Here is a 19,209-nt window from a genome sequence, read left to right on the forward strand (position 1 = left end):
GACAAAGATGCTGGAGTGTGCGGTTGTGTTTAATGCAAAACAAAGATAAGGTGCATGGCTGCATTCAGTTGGAATGAAATGGTGTGTAGGGTTAGGATTTGATGAAGATTCTAGTGTGTAGTGTTCTGTTGATTAGTGATGATGACGTTGCTGTGTAGGGTTGTGTTAATTAGTGGTGATAACGTTGGTGTGTGTGGGTTGTGTTAATTAGAGACGATGATGAAGTTGTGTAGGATTGTTTCAATATCAGATAACGTTGTGTGCAGGGCTGCGCTACCATGAGATGATGGCGCATGCTGGCCTGTGTTAACAGGCGATGTCGGTGGGGTTGCGTGTCTTCTGACAGCACAGGAAACTGTGTTCAGAGACAGGATGGCGATGGTTAAAAGGGGAAAAAAGCCCGCGCTGCGCGACCGAGGAGACGCGGCGTGACTGGGGTAGCAGGGGGATGCCGTGGCAAACAGACTGTCACCGAAGCAGCAGTCAGGAAGTAAACACGCGTTCCACTGGGCAACGGAACGAGCGGCGCGCCGTCATTCTGCGTCCGCAGAACACAGACGCGGCTCGGTTTCCTCGTTTCTCTCCGCTGTTATTGCGCCGTTTCCGTGTTAAAAACCAAAATGAAAAACATCCTCGGTAGAAAACACAAATATGTACTTACCCCTTTTTCGGTGTTCCGATCATCCAAATACAAAAATACAAAAGGTGTAAAAAAATAGCAGCGGTTTTCATGCCTTGAAGTTCTTTCAGTTTTTTTTGTTTACACTTAAATGGAAGTGTGCGCAAACAAGTTGCCCTATTTTAGGCTCCGAGTGAAATCATGGAAGTGATTTCACATCTGTTCCTTCAGACACTCACTAGCCTTCTGGGAACAACAGTACTTCACAGTTACTGAAAATAATGGGTTACAACTTACAGTACAACGAGCTGACTGAAAATTAAAACGCAGCATTCTGACGAGTGAAGATATAACATGGTATTTTTAAAATATCTGTCCATCAGTGTCCGGGTACTTGTTGTGAGAAAGAAATAACTGAAATAGACACAGATTGTGTCCACAAAATATTTACCCATTTTTGTTTTTATAAAACATATCATTGGGTGTTGGGAGAGCACTGGCTACTGGCGCAGTTTGATGGGGAAATATGATCCCAAATGGAACCAAACCTGAGCACACTTGGACTGGTAATCTTGATCTGTGTTAAAAAAAGAGGGAACCTCGTGGTAAACAAATGCTTGTCTTTGCCCCGCTGCATTGGCAGAGGACATTGCAGTGACGGGGCAGCCTCCTGATAGTATCTAAAGCCGTATCAAGCCTAGTCTCGAAAACCCACAGCCTGGGTTTCAGCCTCTACTACATGACCGACACACAATACTCAAAGTGTGGTCTAACAGATGTGTTGTCTAAGATAATCAATCAATCAATCAATCAATCAATCACTTTTAATGACCACACGACCGAGGTCGGTGGTATTTGCTTTCAGTACAGCATGGTGGGAAGCTCAATACAACGGTGTCAGTGCCATCAAACATAGACAGATATCAACAACATTGCATTAAACACAATAACTATAAGTATAACTTCCTTGGATTTATATTCAATGCTTTTGGCTATATAGCCCAGCATCCTGTTGGCCTTTTTACTGCTACAGTACAGTCTCTAGAACGTGTCGATCAACCATTACCCCTAAGTCTTTTTCAAATTGAACACATTCCAATTTTGTTCCTCCAATTAAGTCATTCTGCCTTATCTTTTTGTTTCCCACACATAGAACTTTGCATTTAGCTATATTAAATGTAATTTCATCTGGATTTTGTTTAAATCTTATTGAGTTACTTTAGCAGATTCCGAACTGTTAGCTGGGACTCCCAGTTTTGTATCACCCACAAATGTAACTTATGTACTTTCAATGTCCCTGTCAAGGTCATTTGTATAAATGAGGACGATCAGTGGTCCCAGCACCGATACCGCCTGCAATTCCTACCGGCTTCCAGTCTTTCATTTGCCACTTTCGTCAAATGCTTTTTGGAAATTTAAGTATATAATATCATAAGCCTTGTTATAGACATAACACTAGGTAGCAAAAGGTTTTTCAGGCATGACCTTCCCTTGCAAAAACCATGCTGGCTATCCCATAGGATGTTCTTGTCATTATCATAGGATAATTGAACATCACAGGAAGTGATGTTCAATTAATGCTGAGGGATTTCAGAGGAGAAATTAGGTTTATATTATTCAGTGTAACAATATCAATAGTAGTAGTGGCATAATAAAATGGAGCAATTTTGTAATAAATTCCTAACCTAAAGGGTTTCTTTTTTTTTTAGCAGATGACACATAGTTTTTTGGTTGTGCTCCCTGCTTGACTAAGGCTTCTGAGAGCCTGTAGTATGCTTTCAACATTTTACAGTCCGAAGCATATCAGCTGAATCTTGTGCAGGACCCAGATACAACTAAACAGATGATACGGTACGAAAAATCTGCATCTTTAGATCACTTCACAGTAACACGATAAGGCAAATGTGTTTTATGGCAAGCGTGAGATTTTGTGGTGAGCATTTTGGTGCAAAATGGCTGCCGTGCATCACCCTGGTGGGTGCTACACATTGGTGGTAGGTGAGATGAGTTCCCCTTCATCACTGTAAAGCAATTTGGGTGTTCAGAAAAGTGCTATATAAATGCAATGATGCATTCATTCATGTTGATTTTGGTTTACTTTAATTTTTTCGCATCCTTATGTGTTTTTACATTTTTGAGCGAAATATATTTTTCATATTAAATGCCTTCAAACTCAAACTGAAGATCTTTAACTTGGTTTTCATCAACCTTCATTGAAGAATCATATATTAAAGTGACTTCTAGTTCTAGACACAGGATATAGGGTTGAAATTAGGGTTAGGGTTAGGAATGCTTAGGTTGAGGCAGCATTAGGGGTCTGTTAAGGAGCTTGGGAAATGCTTAGGGCAAGAGGTACTGTATACTGAGACTCACTGTATTTTTCAGGCAGATATATCATCACATTAAATGGCTGTCATGCTTACTAGGTCAACTGTGGGAGGGGGGGGGCAACAAAAAACCAATCACCGATTGATCAATCAACCAATCGATCAATCAATCAATCAATCGGTAAATCAATCAAATTTTAATTTTAAGGCACATTTTTCAGCATGTTTGTCACAATACTATTCATGGCATGCCCTGGTCTAAACCCCTATAGAGTGTGCCAGGGGCAGCAGTGATAAGGCCTATGGGGGTTAAACCGGAGGAGGAGTCAGACTCAATAGGAGCCCGCCCCCCTCTGGCTGACCTAGGGCATGGGTTCACATAGATCACTAGTGTTACCTCACCAGTCCGGGACTGGTTGTAATGAAGCGTTCGGAGGTGAGGTTCCTGGGACCAGGTGGCAGTCCGGAGCAGGGGGGGGTCAGGCTCAGGGCCATACGCATAGATTTTTTGGGGGGAGAGACCGGGACACATGCCACCCACCTAATATTTTCGGATAGAATCGGCCTGCAGGCTAACGTGCTTGTGAGTTTTGACCCAAGCCTACACGCGAGTCGAGGCGGCCCAGCAGCGCGTCCCACCTGCCCTGAGTTTGACATGAAACCTACGCCCGTGCTGAGGAAACGCGGCAGGATTTAACACATCGCCCTTCGGCTTCCCAAAAATAAACTCAGCCAGCCACCACGCCGCTGCAGAGATGTCCTGTGGCCGACCTAACGCACACACGTTTTTTTGAGTTCCCCCTTCGACGGCGCTCGAAAAAAAATGAAGAGGTTTCACCGTGCAGGTGGAGGATTTTCAAATGAACTGATCATTATTTGCCTGTTTACATCCAATTCTGCAAAAGGATCTGTTTTTTTGCAAACCAGTGCACTAGATTACACGAACTACCAAATGTGGAAAAAAAAAATCCCTGAATTATATTTTGATACAGTTTTTCTTCAGAGAAGAGAATTCCTTTGAACCTACCTTCTTCTGAATGAAATTCGTGGGCGATCAGGATTCTAATTTTAGCACTTCTGGTTTCATGAAAGAGAAAAACAACTTAGGGGGTAAGGTTTCCTTTTGTTTTTGTGTTTTTAGCAAAGGTTAGGAACAAATTTCACTCTTTGAACCTGTGCATATCGAGAGCGATCATCTTGATGAATGCTTATGAATGAATTTCAAAAGAAACAATTGAAAAACACCCCCCCCCCCCCCACCCCCCAACACACACACACACACACACACACACACACACACACACACACACACACTTTTTATGATATTTAATTGGGTGTTAAAGATACTTAGCAAAGAAAATGATGTTCATATTTACTCACATTGTGTTGTCAGATGTTTATTAAAAGTTAGAAATTTCATAGACATGTTTGCCCTTGAAGCTAAAATTCCAGATAAAAAATGATTATTTCTAAGGATTGAAACTACCAGGACATATTCTACAAAAAACGAATTTGCAGAAATTATTGTGAAAATGAATAACCTGTTTTATCGTTCACTCTCAAGATTGAAATTTTAAATGACTCAAGGTGGTTTGGTTTCACTTGTTTCAGAATAAATATATAGGCTATGGCTAAACAGTTACATCTTCGTGTCAATTTTTTTTTATATCTTGGTCATTTTGACTCAGCATTTCTTTTCCACAATTAGTCATAACAGATCCCAAACCAATCGGCAGACTGCCTGTTTAACTGTCTGTCTCCAGCGTCGTCTTTCGCGGCAGACTTTCGCCACACCTGCGCGAACGCGGGACGGGCGTGGCAGCTGTGATTCTCATACCTGTCAGCCGACAGGAGAACGGCAATCTCGTATCCAGACCACGCTCGCCACCAGACTCCAGATATTGATATTCGCGCTGTGCTGCACATTCGCTGCCTCTCGCTGTCTCTTAACAGGTTCCGCGCACCACGCCCCTCGCCTTGAAGGCACGTTTAACCGTTCATTCCGGGGATGACACAGATGCGTGCCACGCCGCGGCCGGCTTCTCGCTGTCGCTTTCCAGACGGTTTTTTACTTCTGCAGCGCATCCTTCAGAGACGCTACTTAATCATACTGTTAAGTAAAGCTGTGCCACTTCATCATTCGTGTTTAAACATTTTTCTTACTGAAGAGAAATATAGGCTATATATATATATATTTCTCTTTGAAGTTTCAAATCGCCAGAATAGCCTACAGTGCAGTACATTACTTTCACTGAGCAGAGCGACGTAAAGGAGGCTCGTGCGTGCATTTGCCCGATTGCATTGAACAACAGCGTCAGACCGATCCCAGACCATTGTGTATATGCAACATCACTACATCCCAAATCCTAAATCCAGAATCCCAGCCTTGTCTCGGTGATTAAATGTTAAAATAATGTTTTAGGTAGGCTAGAGTCGGTATTGACTAAACGTAACGCATTATACATGTACCACGGTGAATAACCTTTTGTATACTGCTGCTACAGAAGTCATTTCATGTTTGTACACTCCCAATTTGACAACCTTCGTGGAAAATATTTTTTTTTTACTGTTTTTGAGTGAGGTAAATAAAAATATGAAGTAATTTTCGGATATAAGGCATTGTTTTTTATTTTAAAAAACCCCAAATAATTTAAGCATTCACCTGTCCTGGAAAGGTGGTATGTATACTGGGTCAATTTTAGCGAGAATCGTTTGCAAGGTGACCAAAAAAGTAATAACAATTAATAAAAACATGATGTTCCCATCTTTATAAGTGTAACAGCCGCTGAAATTATGCCACCTCCATAGTTTCTATAACAAACATCACGCTTTCTACTGTTATGTTATGTTTACAGAATGCCATCTGAAGGAGAAAACCAGGGGGCTGGTGGTACCCAAGGGGGTCATGAAGTGGGGCGCCAGATTTGAAGATTAGGGACACTAGAGGGTACTGAAATCCATCTACAAGTAGCGTCCCTTTGGGGAGACCGTAGGCAACCTACACGGGGTTTAATATTTGTTAAATAAATTAAGTGTACCCGTTAACACGTTTGACTTTTCATGTTAGCTCAGTGTTTAATGCTAAATGCCTTCAGCTAATTTGGATGCTCCAAGTGATCGATGAAAGAGCACACACCAGATTGTGCTGTGTAGTAGGCTATTTTCTTTGAAAAAAAAAAAAAAATCTCCTGGGTGTTAAGAAACAAACAAATTTGGACATCACTACAGCCCGTTCCATGTTAAGTTACGAAGCTGCTTGCGCATCGATGTTCAGACACACAGTCTTTCTTCACAAATAATAACCCATGCTTCATAATCTGATAATGCGGCTGGTCTCACATCACCATTGGAAATGTGCTTCCTTGATTAGCATTAGCATGTGCAGAATAAAAAAACCTCCATATGCACATGACAGGGCGTTTTCATTTACCGTTCCAATTATTCCACCCCTTTGTTACAATCATACCGACTGCTTGTACTTTGGTTTACATTGTATCCGACTCGATTGAGTTATGAATGTAATCGAAAAGGGTGATGACTACTGACACGACAAAGAAAAAATTTACTTCATAGTGCTAGGGTAAATATGAAGATACACCCCAAATGTTAGACGTACACCCCTATTTCTTAATACTGCTTTCTGTACAGAAAAACCTATCTGGAGCCACAACTGAAAATGATGTTAAATATTACTATAACATAAAAAATGGGGTGGAGGGGGGGGGGGGGGGGGGGGGGTGTTGGTGCACTGACCAAAAATAACTCAAATTCCCAGAATAAACAGTAATTTGGCGCATGCTGCTTCAGTGGTTTGCAGGGTAGAAGGGGGAAATTTAGACATGATCTGTGTTGTACCAGATAGGAAAGAAAAACAAATTCACTGTCAACAAACTTACACGACTCACAACACTTCATCAATGACGATCAGATTAACAGGCCACTCAAAACTCCTTTTCCATTCTCCATGTAAAATGATTTTCCTTTTAATTCTTTTTAAAAAAAAATCTCTGTCAGCAAGTTGCTCTCCTTGTCTGCTGTTATAATTTGACCTCTTTTTTTTTTTTTTTTTTTGTTTTTTTTGTTTTTTTAAAGACTTGCCTGAAACTTTCAAGTCATTTCAGAAAGAGCTAACACTCATAACTGGATGTGATTGGCCGGCTGTAAGAAGAATATGCAAAGTCCTGATGAGAAAAAGCACCAGCTTAACCGTGAGCAGCTCTTCTGCAAACCCATGGAGAACTGGTGGCAGGATTTTGGCAGCGCCAAACAAGGGGTAACCATGAGACAGTAACGTGGCCCGTCCAGGGCTGTGGCCCTGAATAACCGTAGACCCTGAGTAGACCCATGTGTGCCAGCAGCAGCCGGCTCTGACGGACAGCAGACGAGGGGAAGCACGGGGAAGCACGGGGAAGCGCGGGGAAGCACGGGGAAGCACGGGGAAGCACGGGGAAGCACGGGGAAGCATCCTCGGAGCGTCGGCGGAATCAAGGCAAACGTTATCGTTATCACCATGTCGACCCAAAGGAAACAGGAAGCGGGAAACGACGGAGCAGGGGTCTCGAACTGCCGCCGTGGCCGCAGGTTTCTGACGTGCTCCTGCACTTAAGTGCTTAATTAGAGTCTCTGATTGGCTAATGAGACTGCACGCCTTGTTTCCAAGGCCTAAACTGCTCCTGACAGAAAGGAAATAACAATAACCAGGAGTTTGAGATCCCTGAACTAAAAGAAAGACTAAAAGAAAATCAACTAAGAAAGTTCTATCATCCTTAAGACTACATGATCGACTAAAAGGAAATCTAACAAAAAGAAAAGTGCACTCATTTAAGGGTTTTTTTTTTTTTTTTCATTTGCGCGCATTAAGTGCGTGCAAAGCTTTCCACACATGCAGACAGACAAAAGCCTGGAGTAAGAGCAAAAACAAGGAAAAAAGGCTGGAGTGGTCAGTGAAATCAGGGCTAGGGAGGGGCATACAATCACATTCTAGAAGACTCCGTGCTTACCCAGCAGTTAGGGGAAGGCTCTTTCCTGTTTCAGTATGACAATGCTCCCAAGCGCACAGTGAGGTTGATATAGAAATGGTTTTGTCGAGAACAATGTGGAAGAACTTGACTGGCCTGAGCAGAGCCCTGACCTCAACCCCATCCAAAACCTTTGGGATCAATTGGAAAACCAACTGCGAGCCAGGCCTAGTCACCCAATCAGTGCTCAGACCTCACTAATGCTCTTCTGGCTGAATCCAACATCTAGTATAAAGTCTTCCCAGAAGAGTGGAGGTTATTATAGCAGCAAAGGGTGGACCAACTCCATATCATTGGCCATAATTATGGATGAGATGTTGGACGTCAGGTGTCCACATACTTTTTGGCCACATAGTGTATTTGCGTAACTGCAAGTGTTGTATACCGTGCAGGGCCAGGAAAAGTGCAGCACAGGAGAGAGACTGGTGATGCTCTCAGGTCAACTCAGATAATGGCAGTAAGGCAAAAACAAAACAACGGATCACCGGATCGACAGTCGCCAAGGCTCAGAGAGCCTGACAGTGATTGGTCTTCACTGGATCGACAGTCGCTAAGGTGCAGAGAGGTTCACCGTGATTGGCTCTTCACCGGACGGACAACCCATGACAAAACCTTTCCCAAAACCCAAGGCAGAGGGGTCCTGTCGAGAGGAGGCCTCTCTTTGTAAACAAAATGCGTGACAAACGATTCGACTCGGTCGATGGCATCAGCTGCTCAGCGGTACAGGAAAGGAAGCGGTGATTTTTACATTGTTTCCCCTCTGCGTCTGGATGAAAACACCAAGCTCACCTGTGACGAGACACTGTTCCATGTACACCGCCCCCTCCGCCCCCCACCCCCCACCCGCCACAAAACAAATAATACCGCAGCCGTGTGAAGTTCTCTTATTGCACCGAGGGTAGAGCGAGAGAGAGAGAGATAGAGAGAGGAAGAGAGAGAGAGAGAGAGAGAGAGAGACAGAGAGAGAGAGGCTGTAAGACAGACTGTGGGAAACACTGAAATGGTCCCCGGGTGCTGAGCAGATGTAGTGTTGGGCAGCAAAAAAGCTGAGAAAGGAGCCAGCAGCTGTCAGGTGGATTTCGGTAAAGATGAGTCAGCGATCCTTTGAGGCTGACATTTTAAGGCCCCCACGGCCTGCTGCTGGGAAGGAGGCCCTGCTTCTCTGTGAAGGTCAGGTCACAGTCTGGCAGAAATGGATCGTGGGTAATCACACAGACGGGCCTCGGCGTCCTGCAGATGATTGGCTCGGACCGATCCCAGTGCGCGCCGCGTGCGCTTGACACGGGTGACTAACGCTCAGCCTCGCTGCAGTGTCCAGTAGCCTTGCGAGGCAGCTAACGACATCCGTGCCCTGAACTAGAGCCTGTCTGGTTTCAAGTTCAGTCACTTCAAAAAGAGATCCAATCTGAGAGTCTGAAATATGCACTTTCATGAACATGGGAAAGTAACAAAACGTCCTTAAAAGGGCTGTTTTTTTATTGTGATGAAGAGCCCCAGGGAATCCTTCACAAATGCAAGTTGGGAACCCCTAAAAAAAAGCACATATGCTAACTCTGCACAGAGAACACTCTCCTTCATAGAGCCAAAATGGTGCCAAAATAGAGCCAAAATGGTGGGCCAGGTGAACCAGCCCTTGCAGGTAGTGACTGCTCCGGGCTGCGCTCCCTTGTGCAGAGCGCGGTAGAGACGCATACACAGCGGCGCAGGACGCAGGTGTTTCACACGCCAAGCCTCAAACGCGCTCCAGTTTCGCCACTTCCTCTTTCCTGTCTGCGCCCGTCTGGAGGGGTGGGGGGCGGCGGGCGGGGGTTTGTGGGCGAGCGAGGTGAAGGCGCTCGGCTATCGCTGGCTGGGATGGGAAAGAGGACCCGAGATTAACTTCTCCATTTCTGCCCCGTGGCCAGCGACAGTCGCCAAGGTACAGAGAGCCTCACCGTGATTGGTCTTCACCGGATCGACAGTCGCCAAGGCCAGAGAGCCTGCCCGTGATTGGTCTTCGCCGGATCGACAGGCGCTTAGGAATAGAGAGGTTCACTGTGATTGGCTCTTCAACGGATCGACAGTCATTTGTCAATGGTGCTCTCTTTGGGAATAAAACCTGCAACCTCTGCACACTGCCACCCAACAGCAGTTACGGTGTTTAACATTAAATCTACACTCCCACGCAGAAAGGTCCCCTGCTGAGACTCAAACCCACGACCTTCTTGCTGTATTTGTTCATGGCTGTTTCCTTATGCTAATCACATGAACAGGATTGCACATGAAATTTACAAACCACCAGCATTCATTATCTCATACACCTGGGATATGCACAAAAACAAAGGTCAGCACACGAGTCATGAATCCCATATTGGTTTTTCGTTGGAAAATTCTTAAGAACAAAAGTAAAAACAATTTAAGAAAAGTTTTGTGAATGAGACCCAATGTTTTGAATGAATACTTCACTGTAGTTTTATGTCAAAATGACTGATATTCTTACAATTTCCTGTGCATTTTCAAACTAAATTTAAAAAATAGTAATTTTTGTTTATTGCTTCCGATTAACAGCTACCTAATAATCAAAAGTACTTTCATAAAACATGGATGGATTCAAAGTTGAGTTTTTGTTATATTAAGAAGAGACAATGGAACATATTAATTCACAACGAAAGTGTTATTTTTATTATTTCATACTTAAAGACAGTAAAACAACGTAATTATCAATGTAGAGGCATATTTGGATGAAATGAGGCTCATAAAACTGATGAAAATCCTGACAATAACAGGATACACAAAAAAGCTTGAACTTTAAAGCTGTGTATTTTGTAAGGTCTGAACTGACCGACTTGAACTTTAGTTTTGCAGTTTTAAAGTGCAGGTGGTTTTATGTTTTTAAGAGTGACATTCAGAAAAAGAAATGAGAAAAACAGCAATTTAAGGATCCACTGCTCCACATACATATTTTCATTTAATTTCTTATGACAAAAAGACTCATATTAGTAGTCATATTCATACATTTTCCAATACATTAACCAGGTAATGCTTTGCAATGCAAAAACAGATTGAAATGTGTAATACATGAAAAAGAAAAGAAAATGACATGACAGTGATGTCAGCGCTGTACTTTATTCCTACAGCTTGCAGTAACAGTGCCTCTAAACCGAGGAAGGGAGATGTTGGCGATGTTGGCGATGTTGGCGGTGTACGGACACACTCAGCTCTTCCCTGGCAGGATGGCAGGAGCAGGAAGGGCGATGTGTCGGCCATGTTTTTGGCGGTGTACGGACACACTCATCTCTTCACGGGCAGGACGGAGGAGGGCTGGAAACAGGCCAGCTGCAGGTGCATGCTGCTCTTGAAGGTGTTCAGGAGCTCCTCCAGGAGCCTGCAACACAAGGAGGGGAAAAGGGAGGGGGGGGGGTCAGTGTAATATAACGGCTCCTTACACTCTGTAGTATAATAGTTTGATTCCCTGGCAAGCAAGGTACTTAATGCGAATTGCGTCGGCATACATACACCGATATAAATGGACACTGTAAGAATGTGGAGAAATGGAGGGGGGGGGGGGAGGGGAGGGGAAGTGGGGGAGGAAGGGGGGGAGGAGAGGTGGGGGGGGGGGGCTCACTTCTTATCCGCTCCGCTGTGAAGCTGAGGAAGGGCCTCCACAGCCTGCTTGAAGCTGGCGCTGAAACACAGGGCAAAGGGGCCAGCCTGTTACCACGGCGATGGATGCAACATTCACGGGGAGGCCGGCCTGTTACTGAGAAGAAGTGCACTGGCACCATCATCAACAAGTGTAATGGCCTTACGGTGATGTTCTGCCAGTGTAACAAAAAGTTGTGAAAGTGATTGCCAAATGCATGTAATGTAATGTAATGTAATGTAATGTAATGTAATGTAATGTTATGTTATGTTATGTTATGTTATGTTATGTTATGTTATGTTATGTTATGTTATGTTATGTTATGTTATGTTATGTTATGTTATGTTATGTTATGTTATGTTATGCAGTCCTCCAGCACAGCTCTTAGGTCACAGGTAAAGAAACGCATTCACTGCAATAAAGGGAATATTAATTTAAGATTAACTAAATTTTAAGTTACTACAGCAGGTGAACGGGGAGTTAAACTCCACCAATATAAACTGAGCCGCGATTAAAACGGACACATTGATAATGTGCAAATCTCAGCTCTGCTAATGGTTGCCAGGTGAACAGCGCAGAGCTGCACGGGCGGATAAACAAACAAGAACCCGAGAGCTCGGTTCGCACTCAGGAGGAGCCGCTTTTTTCGGTGGAGGACGAGTTTCGCTTCCCGTTGCCGAGGCCCCCAGGTAGCATGTGAGCGTGCTCGCAGACAGGGGAAGAGGTTAACCTCAGAGCGCAGGCTCCCCAAACGAGCGATCCCACCCAACACCCGACCCAACCTCGCCACAGCCGTGACGTCACACCGGCACAGACCGCCCTGCCGCGGCCCCCGTCCGTGCGTGCACCAGAGGCCTCAGCCAACAGGAAGCAGCGCCTCTCAGACGTCCCCTGCAGTGACTACCAGGGGACGCGCGCATAACATAATAAAGTGGGTGCAGAGAGTACTGATTAAAACCTGCCCCCCCCACCCCCCCTCCCCTCTCCTCCCCTCCCCTCCAGGGTGGCCTCAGTTATAAATGAAAATAACGTGAAAGGGACGAGCAGTTGCTGCAGCTATTGACGCCTGAAGGAGCACGCCATAGCATGCTTCATGATTCAGAGTGATGTAGCATGCTTCATGTTTCAGAGTGATGTAGCATGCTTCATGTTTCTGAGTGACGTAGCATGTTTCCGAGAGATGTAGCATGTTACAGAGTGACGTAGCATGCTTCATGTTTCAGAGTGACGTTTCAGTGACGTAGCATGCTTCATGTTTCAGAGTGACGTAGCATGCTTCATGTTTCAGAGTGATGTAGCATGCTTCATGTTTCAGAGTGACGTAGCATGCTTCATGTTTCAGAGTGATGTAGCATGCTTCATGTTTCAGAGTGACATAGCATGCTTCATGTTTCAGAGTGATGTAGCATGCGTCATGTTTCAGAGTGACGTAGCATGCTTCATATTTCAGAGTGACGTAGCATGCTTCATGTTTCAGAGTGACGTAGCATGCTTCATGTTTCAGAGTGACATAGCATGCTTCATGTTTCAGAGTGATGTAGCATGCGTCATGTTTCAGAGTGACGTAGCATGCTTCATATTTCAGAGTGACGTAGCATGCTTCATGTTTCAGGGTGATGTAGCATGCTTCATGTTTCAGGGTGATGTAGCATGCTTCATATTTCAGAGTGATGTAGCACACTTCATGTTTCAGAGTGACGTAGCATGCTTCATATTTCAGAGTGATGTAGCACACTTCATGTTTCAGAGTGACGTAGCATGCTTCATGTTTCAGAGTGACGTTTCAGTGACGTAGCATGCTTCATGTTTCGGAGCGACACGCTGAGCCCTTACTTGCTCTCGGCTGTCAGGTATGAGGCTATGGCATCTCTGAGAGCGCAGATCTCCAGCCGTGCCTGAAGAGAGAGAGAGAGAGAGAGAGAGAGAGAGAGAGAAGGATGGAGTGAGACAGAGAGGTAGGGGGGAGATGGAGAGAGGGAGGGAAGAGGGAGAGAGAGAGAGGGATGGAGTGAGACAGAGAGGTAGGGGGGAGATGGAGAGAGGGAGGGAAGAGGGAGAGGGAGAGAGAGAGAGAGAGAGAGAGAGGGGGAGTAATTCATAAAAGAGAAATGAGAGAAGAAAAGAGAACAAACTGGGCTGCAACACAACTGGTTATAGCAGCCAATGTTTTTTCTTTTGTTTTTTTGAGTCCACACAAAGCACTTGTCTCTGAATAAACAGTGTAGTCGGTTTGGTTTATTTGGCAGTGAAGCGCAAAGACAGAACTCATTTGTGATGGCTCGTGTTGTTATAACAAAGCACAATTCATCAAAAAATTCAATAATTCCATTTCTTAGGTGCTGACTGTCACATTACAGATAAGGACCTATGGTGTTACAATCATTATGCATTAGGTGTTATCTGCAGTTCTAATGCAGTTCATTCCTTTAAAAAGTTTGTTCTTTGGAAAGAGTCAAACTCACACCCTGACTGCTGCGAAAGAGTGAGTATTCTTATGAACGTGCTCTTTTGAAAGCTGACACCTCAGGGTGACATGACAATGCCAGACACAAATTCCCCCCTGAGGTTCTGCTGAACTTACTCATCTGCTGAGCGCCTGGGAAACTGAACCTCACACACTGAACTGCCCTCACAGCAGCAGCCAATCAGAGGCCTTCATGGAGGTCTTATAGTAGCAGTGCCCCTGAACAAGCAACCGTGTGTGTGTGCGTGTGTGTGTGCGCATGCGAGTGTGTGTGCGTGTGTGTGTGTGCGTCTGTGTGTGTGCGCATGCGAGTGTGTGTGTGTGTGTGTGTGCGTGTGTGCGTGTGCGTGTGCGTGTGTGTGTGCGTGTGCGTCTGTGCGCATGCGAGTGTGTGTGTGTGTGTGTGTGTGTGTGCGTGTGCGTCTGTGCGCATGCGAGTGTGTGTGTGTGCGTGTGTGCGTGTGCGTGTGCGTGTGTGTGCGTCTGTGCGCATGCGAGTGTGTGTGTGTGTGCGCGTGTGTGTTTGTGTACATGGAATGTGTGTCTGTGTGTGTGTGTGCGTGCACGTGTATGTATGTGTGTGTGTGTGCGCGGGCGTGTGTCTGTCTGTCTGTGTGTGCATGCGTGCGTGTGTATGTATCTGTGTGTGTGTATGCGCGCGCGTGTGTGTCTGTGTGTGCGTGCGTATGTATGTATGTGTGTGTGTGTATGCGCGCGCGTGTGTGCGTGCGTGCGTGCGTGTGTGTGTGTGTGTGTGTCGGTGTGCGTGCGCGAGTGTGTGCGTGTGTGTGTGTGTGTGTGTTCACCTGCAGTGCTCCGTTCTTGCTGAAAGAGGACACACACTGCATGAGGCGGCTCATCTCCTCGGCGACGGACTCCACGATGCGGGACAGGACACGTGACACCAGCTCTTTGGACACAGTGAAGACCTGCGGGGGGGGGGGGGGGGGGGGAGTCTCTTCAGCACGGGCCCATTTAAGGACTAATTAAGCCCCCCCTCACACACTGCTCCACACAGACATCCTGTAACACGGAACCCAGACTGATCCCACTCTCCATTTCACCACCTCGACAAGTCACACTCAACTTTCACCTCAGACAAGCAACCAACCGAGAGTTTTATAAAATGCACTTCAACGTTTCAACCACTCAAGCACAATGAAAGTGAAATTTCCATTCGTCACTTTCAGTTATTATTCAAGCAATCTGGCAGAATGTGAAGACACCGCAGAACATCTTACCTCCGCGTGAACTGTGATGATGTTCACCAAAGCTTCCTTCAGATAGTTTCTTACCCCTGCACAAAATTCACATCGTTCAGGAAGTTTTCTTCACATCCACAAAATTAACATGTTAAAAAAACACCAGTTTTGTATTGGGAATGACAACAGATATTTTAAAAAAAATACATTATTATAGCAGCAACACCAGTAACCAAATTAAAAACAGTAAATAAATAACTAACATACGTCAGTGTGCTGCTGCTTTTCGGGACACCATTGGGAGAACAATGGAAGTAAAAGTCAGAGAAAACAAAGCAACGAAAACCGGCAGCGTTTCAAAGATTAAACCTGAAAAGATGAAACCGGTTTCGAACCTTCGGTTCTCATTTCAGGCATAAACCAGAGGAAGCAGGGAGTTACGGGCCTCCTTCCCCGCGGGGCGGTCGAGCGGCCATCTTGTGCTTCTACAGACCGAACCGAACGAGCAGCGAGCGCGCAAACGAGCTGCGGATGTGTTTACCAGCGGCCAAGGAGCGCAGAGCGCTCGACCGCTGTACTGTAAGCAAACCAAAATATATATAAACATAAATTTATATACACTATATACTAAATATAAATAGGGAAACTGCCAGAGCAGTGACCCTTATTCGTAAAATAAGAGCGTGATCTGTTACACAGCGGTGTTTGGGGACTGCGCGGTACATAAACGCGATCTAGCAACAGGCACGGACGTGTTTAATCTGCCATAGGAAGATAGGCCAATTTGCGATAATAATGATTCAAATTTTAAAATTTAATAGCCGCTGCAAATGGACAGTGCCTGGCGGCGCTCTGTCTAGTCCAGTTTTTACCTGTGTACCTGGTGATCGCTCGTCTAGACCAGGGGAGGGGGCAACTCGGACCCTGGAGGGCCAGTGTGTGGGCAGGTTTTTTTCTGCACATATTACCCTGGATAAATGAGCTAACTGGCTGTACACACACACAGGCTCACTCTGAGATTAGATCACAGAAAGTTTTTATATAGGTACACAAGAACAGAATTTGCCTGTCAGTCATGCGTATCACGCTGAGAAATGCAGCCAAAAAGCCAGATGACGTAAAAAAAAAAAAAATCAGGGTTAATTAAATAATTAAGGCCAGAGGTTCACATGAAAACCAGGAACAGATACGGGCCCCTTGTTTCCGATCGCTAGATAGAGATGAGCCAAACATGTTCCTAAGGGGAGGGGCCATTATCTCTCCGCCCGTCCCAAAGCAGTGATTGACAGGTGAAATGACAAGCGCTCTAGACAGAGATGAGCCAAACATGTTCCAAAGGGGAGGGGCCATTATCTCTCTGCCCGTCCCAAAGCAGTGACTGACAGGTGAAATGACAAGCGCTCTAGACAGAGATGAAGCAAACAGGTTCTAAGGGGGCGGGGCCATCATCAATGCATCCGCCCCAGAGGAGTGACTGACAGTCTTAACAACAAGCGGAAGGCATGTTGAAATTGAACAAATTCCAAAACTAAGAGTAAAGCTCAACGCAGTGTTCTTTTTTTAAATTTATTTTTTTAAGTGTTAGTGCAAATGCAACATGCACTGTGTGATTTTTATAAACTATTATGCGATTTCAAAAAAATGCCTGACAGGTGATTAGAGAGAAGGGACCAAAAAAAACAAAACAAAACAAAAAAAAAAAGACCAACGAAAGTCACCACAATTTCAATCGGCTTCCTGTAGCAAAACCCTAAATGGTGAAAGTCTCATATCCTTGTGCTGGTGGTTGATCTGGTCAAATGTTCCTCTTTCTTAATACGTAATACAGACCGTGTAACTGAGCAGCAACTACAAGGAACTTCTCGGCAAACACGACCCAGACCTCAGTGAGATCTAACCATAACAACTGGAAAAAAAAAAAAAAGAAAAAAAAAAATACACCAACTGTATGTATGCGACAACTTTCAGGCCTTTTATATTAATAATCTAGAGCTTTCTTATTCATTCTAAAAAAAAAAAACAACAACAAAAATCCAATCATAAGTATGGTTAAATACACATAGATATTCACAGTGTATATGCATACACTATGAAACTTAAAATAAATCAGTTCGTCAACAATGGACCCACCCAACCAATTGCTCAAGGAAATAAGAATAATATATGTGAAATATATTTCCTTATGTTTTCTACACATATATACGGGGAATCGAACCGGCGACTTTTAGGTTACAAGACCAACTCCTGAGCCATTATACTGCACAGCAGCCCACTGTCAGAATGATGGTCGTTGGACTTAGCTGGCACGTGTACTCTGCTCTTTCCACACTCCGTCCCAGTTAATTTGGGTTCTGCACCCTCACCCCCCCCCCCCCCACCCCCACTCCCACCCCCACCCCCAACACCCTCTCACTGGAGCAGGAGTCTCCTCTTCTTTTAAAAAAAAAAAAAAGCGACTCATTTCTCGGCTCGGACCCGCCGCACGGCAGCAGCTGCAGAGCAGAAGCTACAGCGCGCCTGCGTTGAGGGAAGCGGCTCCCAAAATAGCGCAGAGAGGCCGGAGGCGGGAGGAGGGGGAGGTCCCGCTCGCGACCGTCCAGAGCGCCGCACCCCTGCAGCCCCACACCTAAGTTCCCTTAAGCAACTCGACCGCACGCAGTTTCACCTTCGCCGTGAGGAGAAGTTACGTGCCTGTTGCACAATCCGATACTGAAGAGCTTTACCTCGGGGCACTGTGCTCCTCTCTCTCTCTCTCTCTCTCTCTCTCTCTCTCTCCCTCCCTCCCTCTCTCTCCCTCCCTCCCTCCCTCCCTCCTCCTCCTCCTCCTCCCCTCCACACCCGTTCTGCTGTTAGAACTTCACTGCAAAACCAGGGGACACAGAAACCAGAGAGACTCCATCAATGAAATATCACAGCCATGTAATCTTTTTATTTTTTTTTTTTTTTTTTTTTTTACAACTCTCAAAACAAATGTGTGATTGTCTAGTTAAGGACGACACGTTCTGTGTTACTTTCAACTCCATCTGTTAAAATGCCGCCCTTTGTAACACATAAATCGTACATTTGTAAGACACAAGTAACTCTGACACCAAATTTGTTGAAAGTAGCAAAAGTAGCAAAACAAGAAGGAATACAAAAATCACCTATAAAGTATTCTCTGAACGTTAAAAAAAGCATATTTACACTGAAGGAAGGAGAGGCTTTATATACAGAATGGGAGGAACCACCACTAAAAACGATTGACGGACTCAATCGCAGCGCTTTGCTGTGGAGAACTCTTCACGCGAGACGGAGATTGACAGACAGCGGTAACGGTACGTCCAGTTACCACGGTGCTGACGAAGCCTCGAATTTCCTACCATTGCAAATTCAGCGGACAAGAAAAAAGATGACGCGCGAATCTGAAAGCATTCTGGCAGACGCGTCCTGAAACGCGCAGGGCATCGCCAGACACGCCCCCCAGTGACCTCCGCTCTCAGAATCTGCGGTACTGCAACGGGAAAATTAGCGCCCAAGCAAACATAAAACTACGACACATTTTTATTATTTCTTTTTACTGTAAAAGGGGGCCGCTGTTTACAGAACACTGACACAAGTCAGACGCGCTCGTCCGCGTCGCCGAAGGCACTGCAGATTGCATCAGTGCCACTTACTCACATCCTCTTAGGCCTAATAAAGTCCACCGTTTCCCAGTAAGCCAGCTAATATAGCACCGCAAAACACACGGCTAACAAGAAGTGAGGAGGACCAGCGTTTGCATTCACCTGCAGTTTCTCTGCAGGCCAAAGGGGCTCGCGTCTGGAAGAGTTGAGTCTCGTCAAGTCTTGACTAGAACTGATCTGGAATTATCTGGAACTGATTAGCCAGATCTAGTCTGCTGTAGCCGTATGATGAACAGCTGCTAATGCAAACCAAAGTTTAAATCAGTCAGTGAATGTAATTATGAATCACCTAAGT

At 45.2% G+C, this 19,209-nt stretch overlaps 1 protein-coding gene across 1 annotated transcript in view; it reads right to left on the minus strand.

The window, feature by feature from the left end:
• Positions 1 to 10,598: 10,598 nt before the first annotated feature.
• The window catches only part of exoc2 (exocyst complex component 2), an 85,700-nt gene continuing 77,089 nt past the window's right edge, over positions 10,599 to 19,209 (minus strand). Inside the window, exons 24-28 of the mRNA XM_035414926.1 lie at positions 15,292 to 15,347; positions 14,857 to 14,979; positions 13,420 to 13,481; positions 11,569 to 11,628; positions 10,599 to 11,328 (exon numbers count right to left, since the gene is read on the minus strand). Coding sequence (XP_035270817.1) covers positions 11,235 to 11,328; positions 11,569 to 11,628; positions 13,420 to 13,481; positions 14,857 to 14,979; positions 15,292 to 15,347 — 395 coding nt within the window. The 3' untranslated portion in view covers positions 10,599 to 11,234. The remainder of the gene's footprint in view (positions 11,329 to 11,568; positions 11,629 to 13,419; positions 13,482 to 14,856; positions 14,980 to 15,291; positions 15,348 to 19,209) is intronic.

Source organism: Anguilla anguilla, chromosome 4 (genome assembly GCF_013347855.1).
Source record: "Anguilla anguilla isolate fAngAng1 chromosome 4, fAngAng1.pri, whole genome shotgun sequence".
Lineage (NCBI taxonomy): Eukaryota > Metazoa > Chordata > Actinopteri > Anguilliformes > Anguillidae > Anguilla > Anguilla anguilla.